General features: G+C 51.1%; 1 protein-coding gene across 4 annotated transcripts in view; it reads right to left on the bottom strand.

Moving 5' to 3' along the window:
* Positions 1-7,247: 7,247 nt before the first annotated feature.
* Positions 7,248-22,468, bottom strand: part of KSR2 (kinase suppressor of ras 2) — a 470,209-nt gene continuing 454,988 nt past the window's right edge. For all 4 annotated transcript variants that reach the window (XM_070475296.1, XM_070475294.1, XM_070475292.1 and 1 more), the window contains one exon: positions 7,248-21,502. In XM_070475296.1, the coding sequence (XP_070331397.1) occupies positions 21,496-21,502 (7 nt within the window). In that variant the 3' untranslated portion in view covers positions 7,248-21,495. The remainder of the gene's footprint in view (positions 21,503-22,468) is intronic.

Genomic DNA, 22,468 nt, shown 5'->3' with positions numbered 1-22,468 from the left:
AGCCCAGCCGCAGAGCCTGGCTCTTGTAGGAGAAGCGGTGCAGTCTGGTGGCTTGGAATCGGAGGCCTGGTGTCTATCCTGGCTTAACTACACAGCTGAATGGCTCTGAGCCTCAGTGTTCTCATCGGGAAAGTGGGAGTGACGACAGCGTCACTTGGTATGGTGCCACTCAGTGGGACGTTCTGCCATAACGGCCATGTGGGCACTAAGGTGGTTAAACTCTACCCACACGTGGCAGGTCTGATGGAGATTTGCTTTTCAAATTTTAACTGTTAGTCCCTCGGTCCTGTCTGACTCTTGCGACCCCATGGATTGCAGCCCACCAGGCTCCTCTGTTCGTGGAATTCTCCAGGCAAGAATACTGGAGTGGGGAGCCATTTCTTTCTCCAGGAGATCTTCCTGACCCAGGGACTGAACCTGAGTCTCCTGCATTGCAGGCAGATTCTTCACCATCTGAGCCACCAGGCAAGCCCAATTTTAACTAAATTTAAATGTAAGTAACCACAAGTGGCTAGCAGCTACAGTGTATCAGCACAGTTTTGGAGTGTCACTGTGGGGATGAAGTCTAAAGCTCCTGGCCCAGAGCAGGCCTTCCCCACTTGGTGCCTGGTTTACCAGGCTGGAGGGGCTATACCATGTCTGGAGGTCCCTTTAGAGTACTCAGGCTACTGATGTGGGTGTGAGGAAATCACCTCAAGGTCCAGAAAAGAAGCCTCTGAGGGGATTAGGGTGGGGCTATTTGAAATGCGAGTATCTTGATATGATTTACTGGGATACAGGAGGGCCCTGAAAGCCTCGGAAGAGCCTACTCTCTCAGAGGTGCTGGAAGGCTGCAAGCTCATTTGGGCAAAGACCTTGCATCTTGAACATCAACCTCTGATGGGAAGATGAGAAGGAAAGAGAGGGTAGCTGGAACCAGGTAGCCTACAGACTTGAGGTAGGGGCAGGTGAGGCGGAGGCCACAGGATTGCTTAAACTGTGAGAAATGGGGAGGAAGGGTGACTGCTCCCTTGAAATAGTGCTGGCCTTTCTGTGGGTAATTGATCATAAAACAGGTAACAACAGCGATCAGTTGTTGAGGGCTACCTCTGTGCCTGGCATGGAGTTAAATGGCTTAATGTGAATTATACCATTTACTGCTCACAATAACTATGGCATGGAGACCTGTGGGCTTCCCCAATAGGTCAAGCACTAAAGAATCCACCTCCAGTGCAGGAGATACTGGAGACTTGGGTTTGATCCCTGGGTTGGGAAGATCCCCTGAAGCAGGCAATCCACCCCAGTATTCTTGCCTGGAAAATCCCATGGACAGGGTGGCCAGGTGGGCTACAGTCCATAGAGTCGCAAGGAGTCAGACATGACTGAGTGATGCAGCATGCACACGTGACTGAGACTTGTACTCTCTCTGTTATGTGAATGGTGGAACTGAGGTTCAGATTGGTTAAGCAACCTGCCCAAGGTCACACAGCAACAGAGCTGAGATGTCAACACACTTCTGGCTGACTGTGAGGCCCTCTCTCTTTTCTCTACTGTGTGATACTGTTTCCTTGTGCAACTCCCTTTATGTTTCCAAGGCTTCTTAGTGATTCTGTATCAATCTTGACATTAGTTTTACAAGGTCATGTCATACTGTCATTTGGTGATGATGAAAAAACTGGGCCGCCAATAGGTTTAACAACTTATCTAATAAAATATTAGTGTTAAGAACACTGTTAATGAAATTGATTCTGAAATTGGTTTGTACAATGTTATTATATTTAAAAATAAAGCCTGTCACCTTTGCTCAAATTTAATCTTTCTAATTTACTTAGAGGGTCACTGTCTTCATTCTCTTGACTCTGGGTGTTTTGTAAGGCTCCTTTGCGAGAAGAAATGACCTTAATTAAGACCTGACATCATATCATGTAAATGATGAGCAGAGATCTGGGCTAGAGCCCTAGGTTTCAGGTCTGTTTGGTTTGCAAGCAACAACATCAACAAAAATTCTAACTGAGGTTTGGGGAAAAGAGGAGGAAGGGGGAAGAACTGATTAGAATCCAGCTGGAGAGTCCAAGGAATCTGAGGAAATGCAGAAATTCTGTCGGCAGCAAAAATTCTTGAAGGTCTTTGAGTCACAGACTGACTCCTGATACTACCCAATCCCTCCCTGCAAGCCCCAGTTCAGAATTCTAAATTGCCAGGAAAAGACATCTGGTTGGTTCAGTCTGAGTCAGGTGTCTACCCCTAAACCAATCAGCTATGGGTAGGCGGGGTTAATCATACAGTCATGGAGCAGAAAGGATTGCTGGGATATATACATCCATGCAGAGAAGACAGGGTGGGCAGCCAAGGAAAGAGGGACCCTTACCTTTGGCAAAGAACCCTCTCTCCAAACTCAGTGAGGCTTGATGTCCTCTCACTGTCCTACTCTGAACAGACCTGTCTCCTCCTTCCCTAGAAAGTGCTGACAATTCTGTACTGCAGGAGTCAGCGAAAAATTTCTGTAAAGAACCAGATAGTCAATATTTTTAGCTTCACAGACCACACCATGTGTGTTGCTGTGTTCTGATAAAATGTTATTTATGGACACTGAAATTTGAATTCCATATAATTTTCATATGTCACAGAATCTTCTGATTTTTTTTCAACCATTTAAAAATAAAAGACTCATTCTTGTGGGCTGTGCAAAACTAGGTGGCTAGTCAGATGGGTTTTGGGGGCTGGAGGTTGCTGATCCCCTGTTGTCATGAAGAGTAACAGTAAGTCCTTTGATCTGAATGTTTACTTCAAGATAGAGAAAGCAACAGTGGAACCAAACATCACTTCAAATATGTTACAAGTGAAAGCTAAACCAGCCTTAGGAGGACTTAATTAGACATGTAATAAAACAACTGCAAATCTAGCCTAAGTGAGTGATGCTGGTCAATTCACCTCCTCCTCCAGGTCAGTGTCTAGGAGACATCATTCAGCTATGTTTTACCTCTGCCTCCTTATCAAAGTGGTATTGTAATTTCTTGTTTCTTGAAGAACTTCTAGTCATTATTCTATGACTATGTGGGATCTGATTTTCCTTAAAAAAAAAAAAAAAAAAAGTCTCACTGAGGTTGGAAAATGTCACATAGAACAAAGAATCAGGACGGTGCTGGACCAGAAAATCATAGTCCTGTTTCTCACCCTCCCTCCGAAACCTAACCCCATAGTCAAGCTCCTCGTAGGGAGTCAGGTATTAAAAAAAGAAAAGAAGAAGCAATCAAATAAATTGAAATCCTCAGAGGTATGATTGGAGGCACTGAAGCTTCGCTCTGGGATGAACAGTCAGAGGGGAAGGAGTCCGGTGCTAGAGCTTGAAGCTCCAGCCCCTGTTCTGGGAGAACCTCCTGGTAGGGAGTGGGGGCGGGGGAGGGGCTGGGTCTATAGGTGAGGACATTACAGGCGCGCCATTGCTCAAAAGCCATTCTTTCTTGTACGAGACTGATCTCTTGGGTTTGTGAGCTGGAGAGAGAGCTGCTGCAAACTCTAAGGACACATAGGCTCCAATAGCAATGTAATAACAAAGGCAAGTATCAAGTATCTTGAACTATGAGGTAGGCTCCATGCTAAATGGCTCACATATATCAGCTCCCTGAAGCTAAGAAGTTAGATATGATTATTGTCCCTATATGATGCCTGAGGAAATTGAGACTCGGAGACTGGCATGGGTGACTCTTAGCTTGGCTTCCCCCAGAAGCAGATCCTAAGGAGTCGTGAGTGAGTCATTTATTAAAGACGTGTTCCCAGGGATGATGGGTGAGGAGATGAGTTTGGGAGAAGACAGGCAAGAAGCCATTTCAGGCGAGGTCCAGCCTCAGCCTGATCCTGCGGGGGATGGGGGGCTCCAGAGTGTAAGGAATGCCTCAGAGGTCATCCTCCTTCAAGGCAAAGACTGCCTGGTTTGGTACTTCTGCGACCAGTCCAGTCCTGGCTAACAGCTGCCCCGGGGGGATGCAAGAGCGGCTCTAGCAGATGGAGGATGGTCTTCCTGAGATTCCAGGTGCGGCTGTACTTAGAGGAGGGGGAAGGGCACACAGAATGGCGGCTCTTCAGGGCCTCAGGGCAGTGAGGGGAGGACCCGGGGTTCAGAGTCCTGGGGTCAAACCCTGGAGCCCCGGACCTTCCACACTAAGCGTGAGGCCCCCTAACACTTGTATATGGACTGGTGCTGGTCTGTGTCAGAGTGTTCACTGGGCTTTGGAGAAATGAAAAATATAAGGATATTTTCATTTTTATTCCCCCAAATTGTGGCTGCTCTAATTTTTAGCCTTTCTTTCATAAAAGAGTGGTGATAGTAAGGTCCACACATGCTTAGTCCCTAAGTCAAGTCTGACTCGTTGCGACCCCATGGATTGGCTCCTGCCAGGCTCCTCTGTCCATGAGATTTCCCAGGCAAGAATACTGGAGTGGGTTGCCATTTCCTCCTTCAGGGGATCTTCCCAACCCAGGTATTGAACCTAAGTCTCCTGCATCTCCTGTGTCTCCGGCATTGGCAGGCAGATTTTTTTTTTTTTTTTTTACTACTGAGCCACCTGGGAAGTCTAATAGTAAAGTGGTGGAGAGAACTTACTTGGATTTTGGTATTTTCTGACAAAACAAGATAAGAAGTGGAGATACTTCATCAGTTACCCCATTTTTCCTTTTCATCTAACAATGCTGGAAACATGGACTCTCATACTCTCATACGTCTGTAAATGGCCCAAGAATATACTTTGAATTTTTCCCATGGCTGAGAGCAATGTTTCTCCCTTGGAATATGCATCTTCTAAGATACAGTGAACAGAGGGTTCTGGGGTCAAAAGAGTTGGGAAACCTATATACTCTAGTCCACTCTGGGAGAGTTTGTGAGGTACGTGAGCATATTAAAGGCCCTGACAAGTCCCGTAGCAATGAAACAGCACCTCATTTCGTTTTACCCAGTGCCCCTTTGCTTTTTGATCACACTCACTAGCCTGCTATTGACATATTTCAGGAAAACTCTGGGCACTGGCTGAAGCCACTGTTCTCAGTGCATAAGAATGCATATACCCTTGTTTGGCTTGTTAGTGGCATCGTGCCTAGGAAGAGGCTGATGGGAGACAGGAGATGAGGGTAGGCTCTGGAAGGTCTCAGTTTGGGCAAAGGTGAGGGGGACCCCAGGGGCCAGAAAGGTTTGAGAGGCCTCGTCACTGCCACTGGGGCGGCTGGGTGACCGCCTCTGGTGGTGTTTCTCACTCCCAGGCACTTTCCTTGCAGCCTGTGCATGATGGTTAATGAGCCGTTCAGTTCCGTTGACTTGCAAGGCCTCCCGTACTCAGCTTAACACCGGCTGTGCTTGATTGATGGTGGCCCTGCGGCCACAGAGGACCACAAGTCAGAACCGGGACAATCAATTAGTTCCAGGCCCCAGGGAACCTCTCCCCTTCTTTTCTGCTCGAAATAGAAGAGGAGGGGATGGAAGTTTCTGCTCTGTCTCACACTTGCTTCCACACCAACACTATCCCAGAGCTAAATGTCAGATCCAGGCCGGAAATATATAATGTTTACTGGTCGTTTATGTCATGCAGCATGTTAAGTATTTTACCTGTTTTTAATCCTGATCACAGCCCTCTGAAGTGAGAGCAATTATTATCCCAATTTTATAGTCACAAGAAACCGAGGCTGTGACAGTTGACATCATGGCCCAGCCAGGTCACGAGGCTGGTCTAAGTAATGTAACCTGGGACTGAAATTCAGGTGCTGTGGGAGACTTTCACTTCCTGGAACCTCAGTTTCCAGGAAGATGAGGCAACTCATACCACCCACCCATTTGATTGTGATGAGGGGGGGAAAAAAATCATGCTTATGAAGGCAAGTCAGTGAATTTATAGCATTAGATACCAGGTGATATTCTCTGAGACATTGAGGGTGGGCTGGTGCCTGGGTCACCCCCCAGCAGAGATGGGGCACTCTGGGGGTGCAGAAACTTGGGGCAGAGATTGTTCTTTACTTACTAAGGCTGGCCCCACTCCACAGCCATATTAGTAACAAACTCTAACACTAGCAACTAATATCCATAGAGCATTTACTAGAGGCTGGCACTGCTCCAAGTAGTTACGTTCATCCATGTAAGCCTCAAATATGCCTATTTTACAACAATTATGCCTATTATATGAAAATTGAGGCTCAGGGAAGCTAAGTGACTCACCCAAGGCTACACAGCTCGCATGTGGCAGAGCGAGACTTTGACTCCAGGTCCATCAGTGTGCCCGTGCTCCTGGAGTGCGTGCCGGGAAGAACTTACTGGGACCGAGGAGGCCAGCTCGTCTCTCTGCAGCGTGGTCTCCAGGAAGGGGGCTGGGAATCTGAGTCAGTTACCCTTTGGCTTGTTTCCCCAGCTCTCAGTTCCTCCCGCCTCACTGGCTTGTTTTCCTGATGAGAAGTGATCTGGTTTCATAAACGTGCTCTGTAAAGTGGGCTTTAGTAATCCATGTGACTGAGGAGCCCGTCCTGCTGTGTGTGCGCCCAAGAGAACGCGGGCTTTGGGTTCACACCTTGGCTTGGGCCGGTTATTTCATCCCTCTTCACCGGCTTCATCTGTCAAAGGAAATTGGGTGGTTGTGGGGATTGATGACCATGCTTAATACTTTCTGGGCCAGGGACAGAGCAGGTGCTCAATGTGTAGAATCATGTTGGGGGGGGTGTGTGTGCATACCTGTGTATGTATTTATACATTCCCACCATATGCATCCCTAGGGAGAAAACTCATCCATGGCTGGCCAGATGGAAGGATTCTTGGCCAGGCTGTGACAGTCTGCATTACTGTTGAGCAAACATTCACATTTCTCCCCCTCCTACTCTGGGTAGAGTTTACGGCCCCTTCCCGATGAATGGCTGGATCACGTGACTTACTTTGGCCACTGGAATGTTAGTGAATGTGGTTTGAGAAGATGCCCTGAATGTCTTTATATGCAGTTTGGCTTAGCATTTCTGTTCTGGGGACCTGCCGTAGGAAGAGCATGCCCCAGAGAGCTTCTCCTTCAGCCTGGATCCTGAAATAGGGAGATGGGTGGAGCAGACTTGATCTTGAAAGGACCCTTATTTGAGTCAGTCTGGGTCTCCAGACCTGGAGCATGAGAATAAATGCTAGCTGTTGTTGGCCATGGAGTTTGTGGCGAAATTTGTCACACAGCATTGTAGTGTCAATGGCTGACTGAGACATTGGCTGTCACATCTCAGGATTCCCTTTATACCACAGACAACAACAGAATTCACACCTGTTTTGGCAGCAGTGCGATGCAGTAATTTTTCAAATTCTTTATTGGCATAAATAATTCAGACATTGGGTTCTCACTAAACATTGCACTAAACACAAGAAACAGTAGGCTTGCCGGCCCAGAGGCTCACAACCTGTCCAACAGCCCAAGTTAGAAATACTTTTTTGAGAAGTGTAGAAAACTTTATAAATGATTCTGTACAAATATACACAGTGGACCCTCCATCCAGCTGGCCTTCCTTTCTTGGATGGCATCTGAATCGGCAGTTCTTTCCCAGCAATGAGACATTGGCAATGAGAGACACGGACAGACAGACAGAGACAAAGACAGACAAAGATAGAGAGAACAAGGAAAGGAAAGAAGTGGCCCCAAAAGGAAAACATGAAACCAACTTCTTACATGAACTCATTCTGTGACAGTCAGCATGAGCATGAAGAAAATATGGGCCATCGGTCCATGTCGGTCTGTACAAGAATTAGTCTTTATATATATATATAATATATATATGTATAATATTTATAGGTATATATACTTTGTGTATAGAAAAAGTAACAGCATAATTTACATAGAGAAAGCCTTTTTTTTGTTTGTTTACAACTGAGAATTTTCCTAAGGTCAATAACTTTGAGAGTAATCAACCAAATGAATCATGCGGTAAGTGTGTGGAGGGACCCCAGTGAAAGATCAAAGCTCAGGGAGGCAGAAACGAAAGGCTTAGGGTGGGACTTGACTGTCCAAGTGGGATGGTCTCAGCCTGGCCCAGCCATGGGCAAGGGCGCTCACGGGGTGTGGCCAGACTCATCTGGCCCTGGTGCCTACCTCTGGCTTCTGTCTTGGGGCCCTGGAGGCAGCTGGTCTTGCCAGAGGCTCTCCAGCTCCCTGAGGGTGAGCCTCTGCCCTATGGATGCTGACCCCCACAGCAGTGGAGGGGGTGTCCTTGTGAGATTTGGGCATCCCACCCCATGCCTATCAGGGCATCAACATCTAAGAAAATAGTTGACACCTACCATCTCTCTATTCCAGTCCTTCTGTTTTTTTCAGGAAGATCCCCTTAGAGGTGGAATTCCTGGGGAAGCTTCAGTTGGGTCATGGAGAAGAGAAACCACATTTACTGAGCACCTACAACTGTGCCAGGTATTGTGCGATGCTACTGACATGCATTACTTCAGATCCCTCCAGTATCCTTGAGGGTTAGGGATATACGAAGCACTCGTAGGCTGCATGAAGCTAAGAAAATCCAAGGAATGTTTTGGGGGAAGTGCTGGTGCTGAGAATTGATGGAGAGGTCATTACTCACGATCCAGCGTGGCTTACGAAATACACGTTGTCACAATGAAACAGGTGAGCAAGCTCTGTTAATTTACAGCAACACACACGTACGTGCGCGTGCACACACACACACACACACACACACACACACATCCCTGGGAGTCCTATGGTTGGCAAAGATACCATGTTCCCTATTCTTCAAGCTCTGACACATACTTATAGGGATAATGACACACACCATTCCATCAACAGGGTAGATGCATTTTCTCCCACACTTTCAGCTGTGCTGCAGACATGGCCTGTGGCCCACTAGGACCCCTAGGTCTTCTTCAGCCACTCTGTAACAAACCAATATATCGCCCGTCACACCTGTCACATCTGGTTGGGAGACCCTTAAAGTAGGGTATTTCCACGTTCACGCGTGTGCTTCATTTCAACACTCTAGTGGCCTATGAACAGTGTGACATAAACTCTCCAGCAAAGAGGCCCTGGTGACCCAGCTGAGGGAGGCTTCCTGCTGTGGCAAGACAGATGCGCGGACCTCAGTGATCAGAGACACAGGTTGCAAGAGGAGGCAGAAGCAAAGATAGGGAGGAAAATGCCTTATAGAGCAGGGCTGAAGGCCAATCCATCTACAGAGGTGATGCCCCTGAGTCCTACCCAGTGAAGGGGTACTAAGAAGCAGACACTGAGTGGAGACAGGAAGCACAGAGCCAGAGAGCAGGCCGGGGGCAAAGGGAGTCCAAGGCAGCCTAAGCACTGGTCTGATGCAGCAAGCACACATTCACTTGGGACACCTCCTTCCTCAGCACAAGGCCGAGAGCCTGGACCAGGTATGATGGGGGGAGAGGTCGAGGACTCCACATCTGAGCCAAGGCACCTTCTGTTCGGGCATGAAATTTCCCAGGGTCTGGCACCAGGGTTGGGGGAAGGCCGGGGAAGGGCAGAGCTGGTTCCTAGGGGGCAGGCTTTCAATAAATTGAGATCTTGCCTCTGGACCCGCACATGGGCTGTTCCCTCCACCTGGCACACTGTTCCCTGTCACTCACTCCCATGTGACTCAAATCTCAAGACAAGGTTCAGGAGTTTCCTCCTCCAAGAAGCTTCTCTTGAGGGCCCTTGCTGGGGCAGGGTGATCCTCTGGAGCTTCAGAACCCCATCACAATGTCTCTGTCTCCTCCTCTGGACTTAGGTCTCTGCAGGGATGGGCCACCTCCTCACTTTTTCCAGAAACAGAGGAAGCACTGAATATTTACTGGATGAGTGTATGAGATGAAGTCCTGGGGAATGAAGGGACACATGTTACCTGATGCTGAGCTCTGCTGGGGGTATAGCCAGTGTGGCTGGGGACATGGGCTTTCGAAATAATGGGAAGACTTTCTTCAAATCCTTCAACTGCTCAATGGGAAGCATCTTAAACCCATCAAAGGGCCAGAAAGTAGGAGCTACAGAGGTACTCAGGGACCATGACACGGAGCAATGCCTGTGGAATGTAGGAGTTTATGCGGATTCGGGGAGCCCACGGTGGGTAAAGGCTACCAACTGGATGACGGCTTGGGAAGGGGGAGTCAGAGAGGCCTGGGTGATATCACACCTGACACTGTTTGGGCAACCAGCGCCAAGGCTTGGGGGCTTTCTGAGGATTTATTCTGAACAGCAAGGTGAGGATGAATGGGCCAAGAAAGGGAAATGAAAATCTACTGCCTTCCCTGAGGTAGGGGGCACTGGGGCGGAGGAAAGACGTGAGAGAGAGGAGAAAGAAGCTGGGAAGAGTCTTCAGGCATCTCACAGCTGTGCTCAGGCCTGGCCAAGGGCACCTGTGCTGGCTGTGCCCCCTCCATTAATGGCCCAGCCTGGCCCAGCACTGCCCAGCTGGCTGGGCACTTATGGGGGGGCTGAGCAGGACTCAGTGGGAGGCTGGTTGGGAGCACGAGTGGGTGGGCGCTGGGAGGGGCTTGGTGTGGCAAGACAGGTCCATTAGGGCAGCCTGGTGTCTACACTGTGGTTGCAGAGCACTTACTTGAACTTACATGGCTTCATAGGCACCCATTTTATTACTAGTAGTTGTAGTCATAGCAACACAGAGAGAAAATAAACAGAGGGAAGTGGCTACAGTCTTGGGGACCGATGCATGACATTCATTGACAAGGATGCATTTAAACTGCCACTGCCCCAAGCTGGGCAGGGCTGGGGTGGGGAAAAGTCAACACCCCGGGGAATGGAACCCCAGTTTCGACTCAGCATCCTTCTTGGAAAGTGCTTGGGCTTGAGTGTCTCTGATTCCCAAAACAACTTTCCCAGCCCCAGTCCTTTGCAATGCCTGACTGCCTCGCACTCCCCCCCCCCCCCATCCTGGGACCGTGGGAACCCCCCAGGATCTGATTTCAGGGGTGGAGAAGTGGGACCCACAGAGCTCATCCACACCCCACCACCCACCTCCATCCCCAAATCAGTCACACGGCTCGGCACTGAACAGCCACCTCTTGTTCACACCATCCGTTTTATTACTCCGTCCCCACCAGAGACAGCCCTTATAACTCTCCTCCCCACAGTTAACTGGGGATTGGAAGGAGGGTGGGAGAGGCCCCAGGATATCAGGGGACTCTCCTTCCTGGGGAGGACAGAGGGGACTTCCCTGAGTAGCCCCTGAGAGCAGCACTGGGGTTGCTGATGCAAGTGCTGAGATTTCCATTCAGTAAGAGGATGGAGCCGGCCACCATGAAAGGAACAGGGGAGGATGTGGCAGGGAGAGCCGGGGCGTCAGGTGCATGACCTGTGGGTCACTTCCTAGCCTGTGAGCTGGGATTTCAGACCTTGTCATGTTCATGTAGATGGTGACGGGCAAGTCAATTTCCTCTTCACCCAGGCAGCCTTCCAACCATTGAAGATGGCCTTTAAAACCCATTTCCGTGCCTTAGGTACTTCCTTCTTGCCTAGGCAGCCTTCCAACCATTGAAGGTTGCCTTTAAAACCTATTTCCATGCCCAGTTCTCAAAGAGCCCCCTCCTTGGGTTCCTATTTCCCCTCGGTCTGATTTCCCCTTTCTCTCATGAAAGACTTCAGAATGGCAGGAGGCTGAATGTGGGTCCTAGTGACGTGGCCAGAAGACAGTGTGCTAACAATGTCACGCTTTTGCTCAAAGCAGTGAGAATCAGATGGTGGCAATGGAGCCCTTAAGAGCGCCCAGTGCTTCCCCACTGCCCTTAGAAGACCTTGAGATGCTCCCCAGCCTGGAACACTCCTACTCCCCAGCCCCCAGCCTGGATCATCCACTGTCCACCCTGCTCATCCCCTCTGGCCTCCCGCCACGCCTTGGCCCATGCCACACTTGTCTTCTTCTCGGGGGTATTTGTGTTTTGTGTTTCCTCTGCCTACAATGGTGTTTTCAAATGGGTAAGGGAGGGTGATTCTATCCTCCTCCCCACCAGGGACATTTGCAATGTCTGGAGACATCTTTGGTTGTCTCAACTCAGGGGTGGCGGGAAAGTGGGGGTCCCACCAGCACCTAGTGGGTAGAGGCCAGGGATGCTACTCAACACACTCCAGCACACAGGATGCCCCACTCACAACATGAACTTCCTGGTCCCAAATATTAACAGTGTCGAGGCTGAGGGACCCTGACCTAGAACGAGCACCCCTTCCCTTCTCTTAGTTGATATCTCATCTGAAATGTCACCTCCCGCCAAAGACCTTTGCCAATTGCTCCCTCAACTATAATCTCATCTCATGTTACTGATCCTCTAGTAGTGGGAGGTGGGGGGAACGGATGGCGCTATGTGAGTGGTAATTTATATATTGTCATTGGCTGCCTTTTTGCCTACCTCCTCCACTGGGCTCTAAATTTCAGAAAGGGGAGACTTTATTTCCCTCATCACTGAATGCCCAGGGTCTACCAGTGTAGTAGATGCTCAATAAATAACCTGTCACATACACGGCATATGAAGAAATAACCCTATGGAATTCTGAACTTATCTGGCCATTGACATCTATGTGGGGATGCAAAAAGTCCATCTCCCACCTTGACCAGCCCATCGCTCCCTTCCTTCACAATAGGCTTCTCTGTCTCCCATTGTCTGTCTGTTGTTGTTTTCTGCTATCCTGGCACCAGTCTCTCCAAAATTCTCACTCTAAGCACTGGAGGTCAGGGTATTTTTAAACTACAAGAACTAGCCAAGCTGGTTTTTTTTTTTTTTTTTTAAGTGGCGGAAAAGAAAAACTAAGATTTGTTTTTAATCATTAGACTTTCAAATCTAAGAAGGCAGGATGCAAATAGCACGTTGGCATAAACAATGACTGCCCGCTCAATGGAGGGAGGGAACTGTTCTTCTGAGCTAATTTAAGCTAAATACATGGCAGCTATTTTTCATCTCTACTATTGTGTAACTTTCTCCTCAACTCATGGTCCGGGGGAGATGTTATCTGGCAGGAGGCAGTGGTGGTAGGGGATAAGGGGCGAAAGGAAAGAAAGAAAAGCAGTGTAAAAAGTACTCTCAGCCACCATGCTGGTCGCTAAAGGCATTTCAAAAGCTCAAGGATAGCACTGTTGCTCCACTAGGCCTCCAGGGAATTTTATCTGGGTGAAAACTTGATTTTGAGCCTTCCACACAGTGAAACAACCAAAACACAACTGCAAATTAGATTTCCTTTCCGCCTCTCTACAGGGAGCATTCCATATCTCAGAGATGTCCAGACTGAACCACAGAAACTTTTACAAACTGCCTCAAGTGAAGAAACTCACCCACTCACACACACACTATATTTTCGTAAGGTCCAGAAGATTAAACCAGTCCATCCTAAAGGAAATCAACCCTGAATATTCACTGGAAGGACTGATGCTGAAGTTGAAGCTCCAATACTTTGGCCACCTTATGCGAAGAGCTGACTCATTGGAAAAGACCCTGATGCTGGGAAAGTTTGAAGGCAAAAGGAGAAGCGGGCAGCAGAGGATGACATTGATAGCATCACTGACTCAATGGACATGAGTTTGAGCAAGCTCCGGGACAGGCTAGCCTGGCGAGCTGCAGTCCATGGGGTCGCAAAGAGTTGGACATGACTGAGCAGCTGAACACCACTACCTAGGCCTTCCAGCCCAGTGGGTGTGAGGCCTGGAGGGGAGGCCGTTCCCAGGGGCTTAAATGATTTCTCTCCAAGCAAACACATTATCAAATAGGATCATACTCAAGGTCTTAGGATAGAATCTTTCTGCATTTTAAGTTACCTGACTGCAAATAAAGCTCTGCAGGGCCCACTGAGACAGCCCACCAGCGACAGCCAAGACAGTTTCTGGAAATTTCTGGGGCCTTAGTTCTAAATCTGCCTCTATAAAGGGCCCTGGCTTGGGAGAGTTCACTTTCTGTGCTCTGGGTTTGAGTTCTTTCTCCTGGGTAAGGAGGGGAGGCATGAGATAAGGCTGGCTACTTGTGTCCACATGAAGTAGGAAGGCATGCTGTGACTGGTTAGCAATATCTGCCACTAGTACAGGAGGTGGAGTGGTGGCATAAATGTCACATATTTGTACCCTCTGGACCAGGCTGTCCTTCTAGATCTTCTAAATACAGATCATTCTAGACCTTCGCCACAATGACGAAGCTGAGATAAAATTTCAGGTCAAGACCTAGCTGGCCCCCATGAGGGCATGCTGTCCTCTGTTATTTCTTCATTGGTCTCTGAGCCGTGGTGTGTGGGGGAGTCACCGACACACAGCACATCTGACCCCTCCATTGGAAGACACGGTCAGCCAGGGTTTTCCTTTGTGGGGTCCTTGTGTGTGGAATCATTGTCCTCATGCACGGAACCAGGCTCTTCCTTTCAGCAGGCCTGGGGAGGGAATGTGAGGTGGCAGGGACAAATTCAAGTTTTCTGGGGCTCAGAATAGCCACTGGCCACTCTCCAGCTGTATCCCTCTGCCCAGCGCATCCTGTTCAGCTTCCAGGTCCATCATCTTCACAGAGCCGGCCTCCAGGGGAGGTAGGGCTGATCTCCATCTCCTGGCTCCTAGCAGGTGATGGCTAAATGCTGGGGGTCAGCTGCTCTCTTCTGTGGGCTGGCACTGGCTCTCAGAACACCGTGTAGGACATCAAGTCTATTTCACAGAGGTTGATTTTACTGGGGATTCAGAAACCAGCTGGGGAAGCTTGGAAAGAGCAGCCCGTTGTCAGTCTTTTAGAGATTTAGCTACAAGGTAGTGTCTTCAAAGCTCTGATAAGCCCTGCAATCAACAACTCAGCTCAATCCTGCCCTGCCTAAGCATTTCCAATGCATGTTTGTCCCGAACCTTCCCAACGAGGCAGCACTCATCTAGTCTGCTGTGGAACTAAAGGCCGAGGTGACACACCTGGTACTCTGGGCCACCCTGGCTCGGGTGAGCTCCGGACAAAGCCCACTTCCTCCAGCTTGGCCCTCGACAGTGGGACAGCGGCCAGCTCAACCCCAGCGTGACAAATCCTTCATGTTCTTGGTGTTAGGAAAGGGGGCTGGAGGATGCTAGTGTTCAGCGTGACCCAGTGGGAGGCAGGGGGACTCACTGCTGCCCCTCCCAAGACAGAGGACCACAGTTCCACGTTCAGAGTGGGACAGCGAGAGGGCTGGGCTGAAGGTGCAGGCTGCCCGGTGCAGAGATGTTGAAGAAACTTGGGAGTGGCTTTGCCAACCCAGATGCACATTTCCTGGAACCGCGCAGCTCCTGGCAGCCTGTCAGTCTGGGAGTATAAGTGGGAGCTTCCGTGCAAACACCCAGGAGGGTCCCCACCCTCCCCTGCATCCTCTTCTTCTCCTGGTTTTGAGCTACAGGTAACACCAGGGGCGGGGCCTATAACACCCTGACAGACAGCCAGGCATCTACTGCTCAAGGTAGGCTCCTGGGAAGGAATGAGCCCAGAGAATCCCATACATAATGTTGGCTCTACCACGTCACAGGCTGGTTTATGTCTGAGTCCCACCCCTTCACTGCCTGTGAAATGCAGGTGGTGGTACCCACCTCCGAGGGCCACCCTGTCAGGGGGACTCAGTGAACCTGGCACAGAGCAAGTGCTTGGTGAACAGCGGCTGTTAGAGATGCATCATTACTCTGCATCCCAGGACTGAGGGGCCTGCGACACTGGCCCCAGAGAGTCTCTTTGTGAGTCACCACCACTGAATCTGGCAAATCCAATCGGGGTGATGTGGAAACCACAGTACAGGGCCAGGCTGTGGGGGACCCCATTACCACCCGGCTCTGCCGGTGGACCCTCCTGGCTGCAGGGAAGGACGTGTGACCCCCCGTTTTAGGGCCTCACGCTGACCCCCTCCAGCCCCCCGACCCCCGCATTCAGCAAGCATTTACTGAGTACCTATGATGTGCCAGGGGTTATGCTTGGTGGTAGTGTGTAGGTAAGTCGAGAAAGTTGGGGGGGCTTAAAGGTCTCCCACCAACATTGTGCCCCAGCTGGCTGACAGGAAGGGCATGGATGGCATGCCTTTGAGAGGGGAGTCACTGACTTGGGGTGATAATCAGCAGCAGAGATTGGAGGGGAATGGGGCTGCCCAGGGACAACCTGCCAGACACCAGGTTTCCACGCTCCAGGGTTCCAGGCTGACCCTGGCTGCATCTCATCCCCCTTGGAGGTCAGGACTATTCTTACAGGTGCATGCAGGTGAGGGTTGGGCTGGTAAGGTGAAACTGGGGGGCCAGGGAGAGTGTCCGCCTGAGCTTGCTCAAAACCTTCCTCGCTTCACAGGCAAAGCTGAAAGAGGACACGGCAAACGCGTGACTCACTGAGGTCTGTTCCTTTGTTGCTGAGAGAGAATGTGAACAGAGCCATCATGATGTCACCAAGCCTCTCGGACTGGGCTGAAGAGCATTCAGTGGTCAAGTGACTGTCCTGCTACATATGGGCTGCCCACCCTCATCCACAGAATTGAAATATGGGGCTACTGGACCCCAGTGATGGGATGTGTGGGCCAGGGGGCAGGTTTCATAAAAGTGGCAGCATTGGGCTGATGCTTGTGGCCCAGAGGTCTAGGGAATCTATCTCTGGGGGGTCTGCTACGGAAGAACCACAGTGACCACCCAAGGCACGACTGAAAGCTCCTTGGAGGATGTCAGGGGTTTTGAAATGAACCCCTCTCCCCCAAAAAAGATACATTCAAGCCCTAACCCTGACTACCTCAGTATGTGACCTTATTTGGAAAGAGGGTCACTGCGGATGTCATTGGTTAAGATAAAGTTGAACTTGAGTAGGATGGATCCTAATCCAACATGACTGGCGTGTCCTTAGGAGAAGATGCTGGGAGATGACAGGCACACACAAGGAGAAGGTCATGTGGTGAGAGAGGCAGAGGTTGGAGAGATGAAGCCACAAGCCAAGGGATGCCGAAACTGCCAGAAAGCCATGGGGAGTAAAGAGGCGGTCGGGAAGGACTCCTTAAGAACTCCGTTATGAGTCCCAGGGGAACTGTGGTCCTGCCAGCCCTTGATTCTAGACCTCTAGCCTTCAGAACTGAGAACATCACTTGCTGCTCTTTGCACTTTGCTCCAGCAGCCCTAGCCAGCTGGTACAGAGAGGGCAAAGGGCTTGAGTGCATCGGTGGCATATTTGGAACAAGACTGGCCCTCAGGGGATGGCTGGGTCAAAACAAGGCCGGCGAAGGATGAGGACAGGGCGGGCAAATTTAGGAACTCAGGTTGAGAACAAGCATGGAAAAGCTAGCCAAGGATGGGAGTTTTGCCTCCAAAGGCTCCCACGTCAGAGTCCTTGAAATCCCAAGGGTCCTTGTGAGGGACTGAATTATGCACACACCGCCCTCCCCCAACTCATATGTTGAAGCTGTAACCTCCACTGTGGCGGTTTGGAGAGAGGGTCCTTAAAGAGGTAATTAAGGTCAAACTGGGTCGTGAGGGCAGGACAGTAGTGTGATGTGACAGGTGTCCTTAGAAGAGACAGATGTCAGGCACGTGTGTGCCCAGAGAAAAGGCCAGGTGAAGATAAAGTGGGAGGCTGACTGTCTCCAAGCCAAGGAGAGAGGCCTCAGAAGAAACCAACCCTGACACCTTGATCTTGAACTTCCAGCCTCCAGAACTGTGAGCCAATATGTTTCTGTTGTTGAAGCTTCCCAGGCTATGGTATTCTGTGACGGCAGCCCGAGCAGACTGAACGAAAGCAGAAGCCCTCCTGAGGTAGAGCCTGAATTCCCCTCCAGATCCTGCCCACAAAGTGGTCTCCATGTCCGCACACCTCTCCCAGGATGGGGAGCTTTCTACCTCCCAGAGTGAGCCGTTGGAAAGTCTTTCCCCTGCTAGGATATGTTCTTGGCCTCTGTGACTCCCATCCCAGCTCATGGTTCCCCTAGCTGGGAGTCATGTGCAAGCTGGTTTTTCCTTCCTTCTGACAGTCGCCTAGATCAAAGGTGAGGACAAGTTTTCAGTGAAGGGCAAGACGGTAAATATTTTCAGCTTGAAGGGCCACCCTGTCTCCCTTACAAGTAATAGTGGCACAAATGAAACTGTGGCCTGTACGTAAATGAGTGGGTGTGGCTATGCACCAGCCACATTTGTTTATTCACACTGATATTTGAACTTCGGAGGGTTTTCACACACTGTGAAACCTGTTTTTTTTTTTTTTTTTCCCTCCAGTTAAACACTGTACGAACCATCTGATGGGCTGGATACAGCCTATTCTGCGTACCTTAAGTCTAGAGTTTTAAACATAGTGACTGGGCCTAAGTGCATATCACTTCTTTCCTGTTCCTTAGCCAATCACAAAAACAGCGGGAGATGAGGGGTGGGGCAGGACGTGTGCAGGGGGAGGTGGAAAGGGGACAGACCAGGGTTTCCCAGATACAGGAATCTAGTCTCCAGATAGCAATTCAGAGCTTCTATTGGCAAAGAATCCAAGATAGAAATATAGAGAGAGTTGGGGGGGGGGGGTGGTGCTCCATGGCAAGATGAGAGTTTTCTCTTTGACCAGCAAAAGGAAAATCAGGACAAAACAATTAAGTGCAGACTCTGATCTCCAGTCCACTCTGGGAATGGTGACATGTGGAGATGGCCCCACATAAGGTCAAGGAAGTTTCCCTCCAAGGGGATTCCCCCCCGCCCCCATTTTATGAAAGACCTGTGGCCAGGAAGAACCGGGTGGAATTCAGTGTGCTGCAAATCCACACACCCTGCAAAAAAGGCAGGGTCACGACTCCCGAGTGAAGCTTTACCCCGTGGGCTGGCCCTTTGGGAAGCCGGTGTGTGTGAGCATTTGCTGAGAGCGAGGCAGAGACAGAAGCGACTGGCAGTTGGGTGCTGGGCACCTGTGTGCAGCTGTGGTGGGACGTGTGCACACGATCTGTGTCACGCGGATTCTGCAGAGTGAGCCAATGGTGGGTCTGGCAACTATGATGTAAATGCACACACCCCTTTCCCTCCCTTGCAGAAGGTGAATGAACGTGACGTCCTCCCAGTGCTTCAGTGAATGAGGATGGAGGTCAGCAGGGAAAGCAGCGGTTTGGTTCTTTCTGTGAAAGCTGGCTTCTAAACAATTCAGGGTGGTGAAGCCAGAGGAAGGTAACAGGGAGGGGCTGGACTGGTTACAGCGGAGACTGAGGAAGGAGGGAGCCGAGTAAAGACTTGGGAAAAGAAGGAGAAGGTGGGAACAGGTGATGCGGGACCCAGTTCCGCAGGCAGAGGAGCTACAAAGGCGCAGGGGGCTTCTCCCTGGTCTCTCAGGCCCTGTCTTTAATCTCAAGCTGGTGCTTGTGAACAAATGGGAAAATCAGCCTGTGGAGATGCCATTGGGCCCTGCCAAAGGCTCTGGGTGGCATGTTAGTTTAATTCTGGAAACAACAGCAGCCAGAGGTTCTGGTGAGCATTTTGGCCTTAGGCAGTTGACCCTGACTGCTCCTCCCCTCCCTCATTTCCTTCTCCTCCACAGAGGTCCCTGATAAAGACGGGTCCAGGGACCCAAGAAGTCTGATTGGGCTCAAGAGGTGCAAGACTCTTCAGGAGGCTTGAGAGGAGGTCTGGGGCACGTCTGCTGGGGGACCTGCCTGGACAGGGAGGCAGCCACTGAGAGCTGCCTGCAGCAACGTCAGAGCAGCTGGGGCTTGTGCAAACATGTGTAAATGGCTCTAGCACACACAAAAGATGGCCCAAGGGCCACAGAGACAGATGCCCCCAGAAGAGGAACATTCAGGAACGGCCCATGTGAGGGCCTGGAGTCGCTGGTTCCAGGGGGCTGGGAGCACTGGGAAGGTGATCAGGAAGGCCTTTGCGGAGGCACAGGGCTCCCCCTCGGCCTGGGTCTCGGGAAGCATGACGGGTCTTGTCATTTTTCCCAGCGTGGAAGCAGGCTTGGCCCCCAGAGCATGAACCTGTCTGGGGGCCACCCAGAGTGGAAAGAGCCCCGTTTCTCTAGTTGGATGTTGAGTCTGAGCCTAGGTTGGGATTTTGAAGTCTGAGGTCCCCTCTCTGGGAGGGGGATGTCTGCATGAGGTGGTGATCAGAAGAAGCCAAGCCCGGGCAGCGCCCAGGACGTTCGGCAGGACTGTGGGCCGACACCGGGCTTCCTGCCTAAGGCCCAGCTGTCCTGCTAGTACCCTACTGGCAGACAGAGTTCCCCTGATGCCAGGTCAGGGGAGTGGGATGCAGGGTTTGGGGAATGAAAGACATTCCCTTGTAAGGTAAGGAACATAAGATAGAGGCTCTCCTTATCGCTCTGCACCTAACTTGCTCCTGGCGACCTCCAGGTAGAACACTGGACCCCAGTGTGGTCAGAAAAAGCAGTTGGTCCAGGTGGGGGGGTGGCGAGCGATGGGAGGTGAGGGAACCGAGTGTGCAGAGACATGGAATAGGGAAGCCACTCTGGGGCTCGGCGCCGGCTGGAGCCCAGGACACAAGCCCTGAAGAAGAGCCTCCCTCCTCGCCTCCCCAAGGACTTCTTAAGGGCATAGCGGTGGGGGTGGGGGAGAGATCACTGGCAAACAGGATGCCATGCACGCATCATACAACCCGTCACATACACACACATAACCCAGCGACCCGTATCTGTCATCGTGGTGGACACACTTAGCTGGTGTGAGTGCCAGAGCAGAGGGAGGGAAAAAGAATGTCCTAGAACGTACCCCTCCCAGAGCCCCATTTCCCAAGGCTCAGACTTCAGAGGGTGTCGTGGATAAAGGTGAGCTGGAAGGAGCCCCCCTGAAGTCATCCTGGCCAGGGAGCCACTGTGCTTTCCAAACTGTGGTGGTGGGGGGCAGCGAGGAAAAAAGGGATGAGGCTGTCACAGAACAGGAGAAGGCGGCAGAAAGGGGGCAGCGTACCCCAGAGAGACCCAGAGGGCAGAAGACATGCACTTTGGAACTAGATGCAAAGGTACCCAAACCCTGACGGGCTTGGATGGAGCCTCTGAGAAGAGATGTTTGCAAAGGAACAGCTGAGTCCCCCGCCCAGATCTCAGCCCTGTAGCCTCCACTACGCAGGTGCTCAGCTTTGCAGCCCCCCACCATCTTTGCAGAGAGTGCAGCCGAAACCCCCCACGAAGACACCGAAACAGCTGGGGGTGGGGTGCCCCACTCTGGACCTGGGGCAGCCTGACTCCTGTTGTCAAGAGGAGTTGAGAGCAGATGGTGTTGCGCACATAGACAGACACACACACAGACCGGTCCTGCGAGCCTGCCCGCGTGGGCCCCCTGCCCTCGTCTCCATGGCCCAGGGGCTCTGCATTTAGCCCATAGTTCTTTTGTCTACACCGTCCCCCGGGGCTCACTGGTCATCTCCGTGTCCCCCTAGCCGGTCCCATGAAGTTCTGGCGTGGGGTCCCTGCCCTTGCCCGAGTGAAGGCGCGAGTCTGGGTGCAGGGAAGCCGCCGGGCTCAGTCGTGCAGCGCTCCCAGGCTGGCGGGGGTCGGTACCCTCTGATGGTGAGCCTCTGGCCTCCTGAACTGGCAGAGGGCAGAGCGGGGGAGGAGAGGTGGCTTGGGAGCTGAGGCAGCTGAGCGCTGTCCCCTTGGTTCAGTGGTCACAGCCTGGAGCACAGAGAGAAGGGAGAGAGTGGCAAGAGGTCACATGGGTATGACAACACCATCTTTAGTGAATCAGCGCCCTGTTGGAGGGCAGGTGGTCTGAGAAGAGTGGGTCCCACGCTCTGCAAGAAAAGGCATTGGTCCTACTGGGCACTGGGCTCAGGGCTGAGCACTGCACATGCCTGATCTCACTTAACCCTCAGGATGGTCCGCAAGAAAGGCACATTGCCCCCCTTTTACAGATGCGAAAACTGAGGCTCAGAGAGGTTAGTTGTTTTGCCCAAGGGTGCACAGCCAGTAAGCAGCAGGCTCTCCTCACTGGAGCAAGCGGCCTCTGGACTAGTGATGGTCACCCAGGTGTGGCTGGGTTGAGGTCATGTGGAGCTGCTGAGAATGCTCGGTGGGGGATGGAGATGCAGGAGGAGGAGGGGAGACCAGACCCACATCACAGACTCCAACTCTGAGTGGAGGCTCTACTGACTGCTGCTGAGCCAAGATCTGGGCTGTTGGGGGCAGAATTTACGCCCACTCTTCCTGGATGGTTTTAGAAAGAGACCCAGAAAATACACAGGCAGTCTTTGCCTAGAAAGCAGTAAAGTGGAGGGATCAAGGTCTAGACCAAGCTGGGTTCCAATACTTGCTCTGCTCCTTACTTGCTGTGTGACCTGGGAGTAGGCACTTAACCTCTCGGGCACTCCTTTGGGGGTACCAGATTACCTCTTGGTTAAGGGGTGGGGGTTTTGAGGATTCAATGAGATGGTGCAGATAGAATGCTTGACATAGCACCTTTCACATATGTGTTTAATAAATGATGCCCAGATGATGGAGATGGTACTGGTGGTCAAGGTGATGAAAAAAGAACTGGAAGCAGGAACTTGAACAAACGCTCATACACCAAAGTTCAGAGCAATGCCATTCACAGTAGCCCCAAAGCACATACAAACCAAGTGCCCAGCAACAGATTAATGG

This window comes from Odocoileus virginianus, chromosome 12 (assembly GCF_023699985.2).
Source record: "Odocoileus virginianus isolate 20LAN1187 ecotype Illinois chromosome 12, Ovbor_1.2, whole genome shotgun sequence".
Taxonomy (NCBI): domain Eukaryota; kingdom Metazoa; phylum Chordata; class Mammalia; order Artiodactyla; family Cervidae; genus Odocoileus; species Odocoileus virginianus.
Note: the sequence above shows the minus strand (reverse complement) of the source record. Positions and strands in the feature narration are given on the sequence as shown.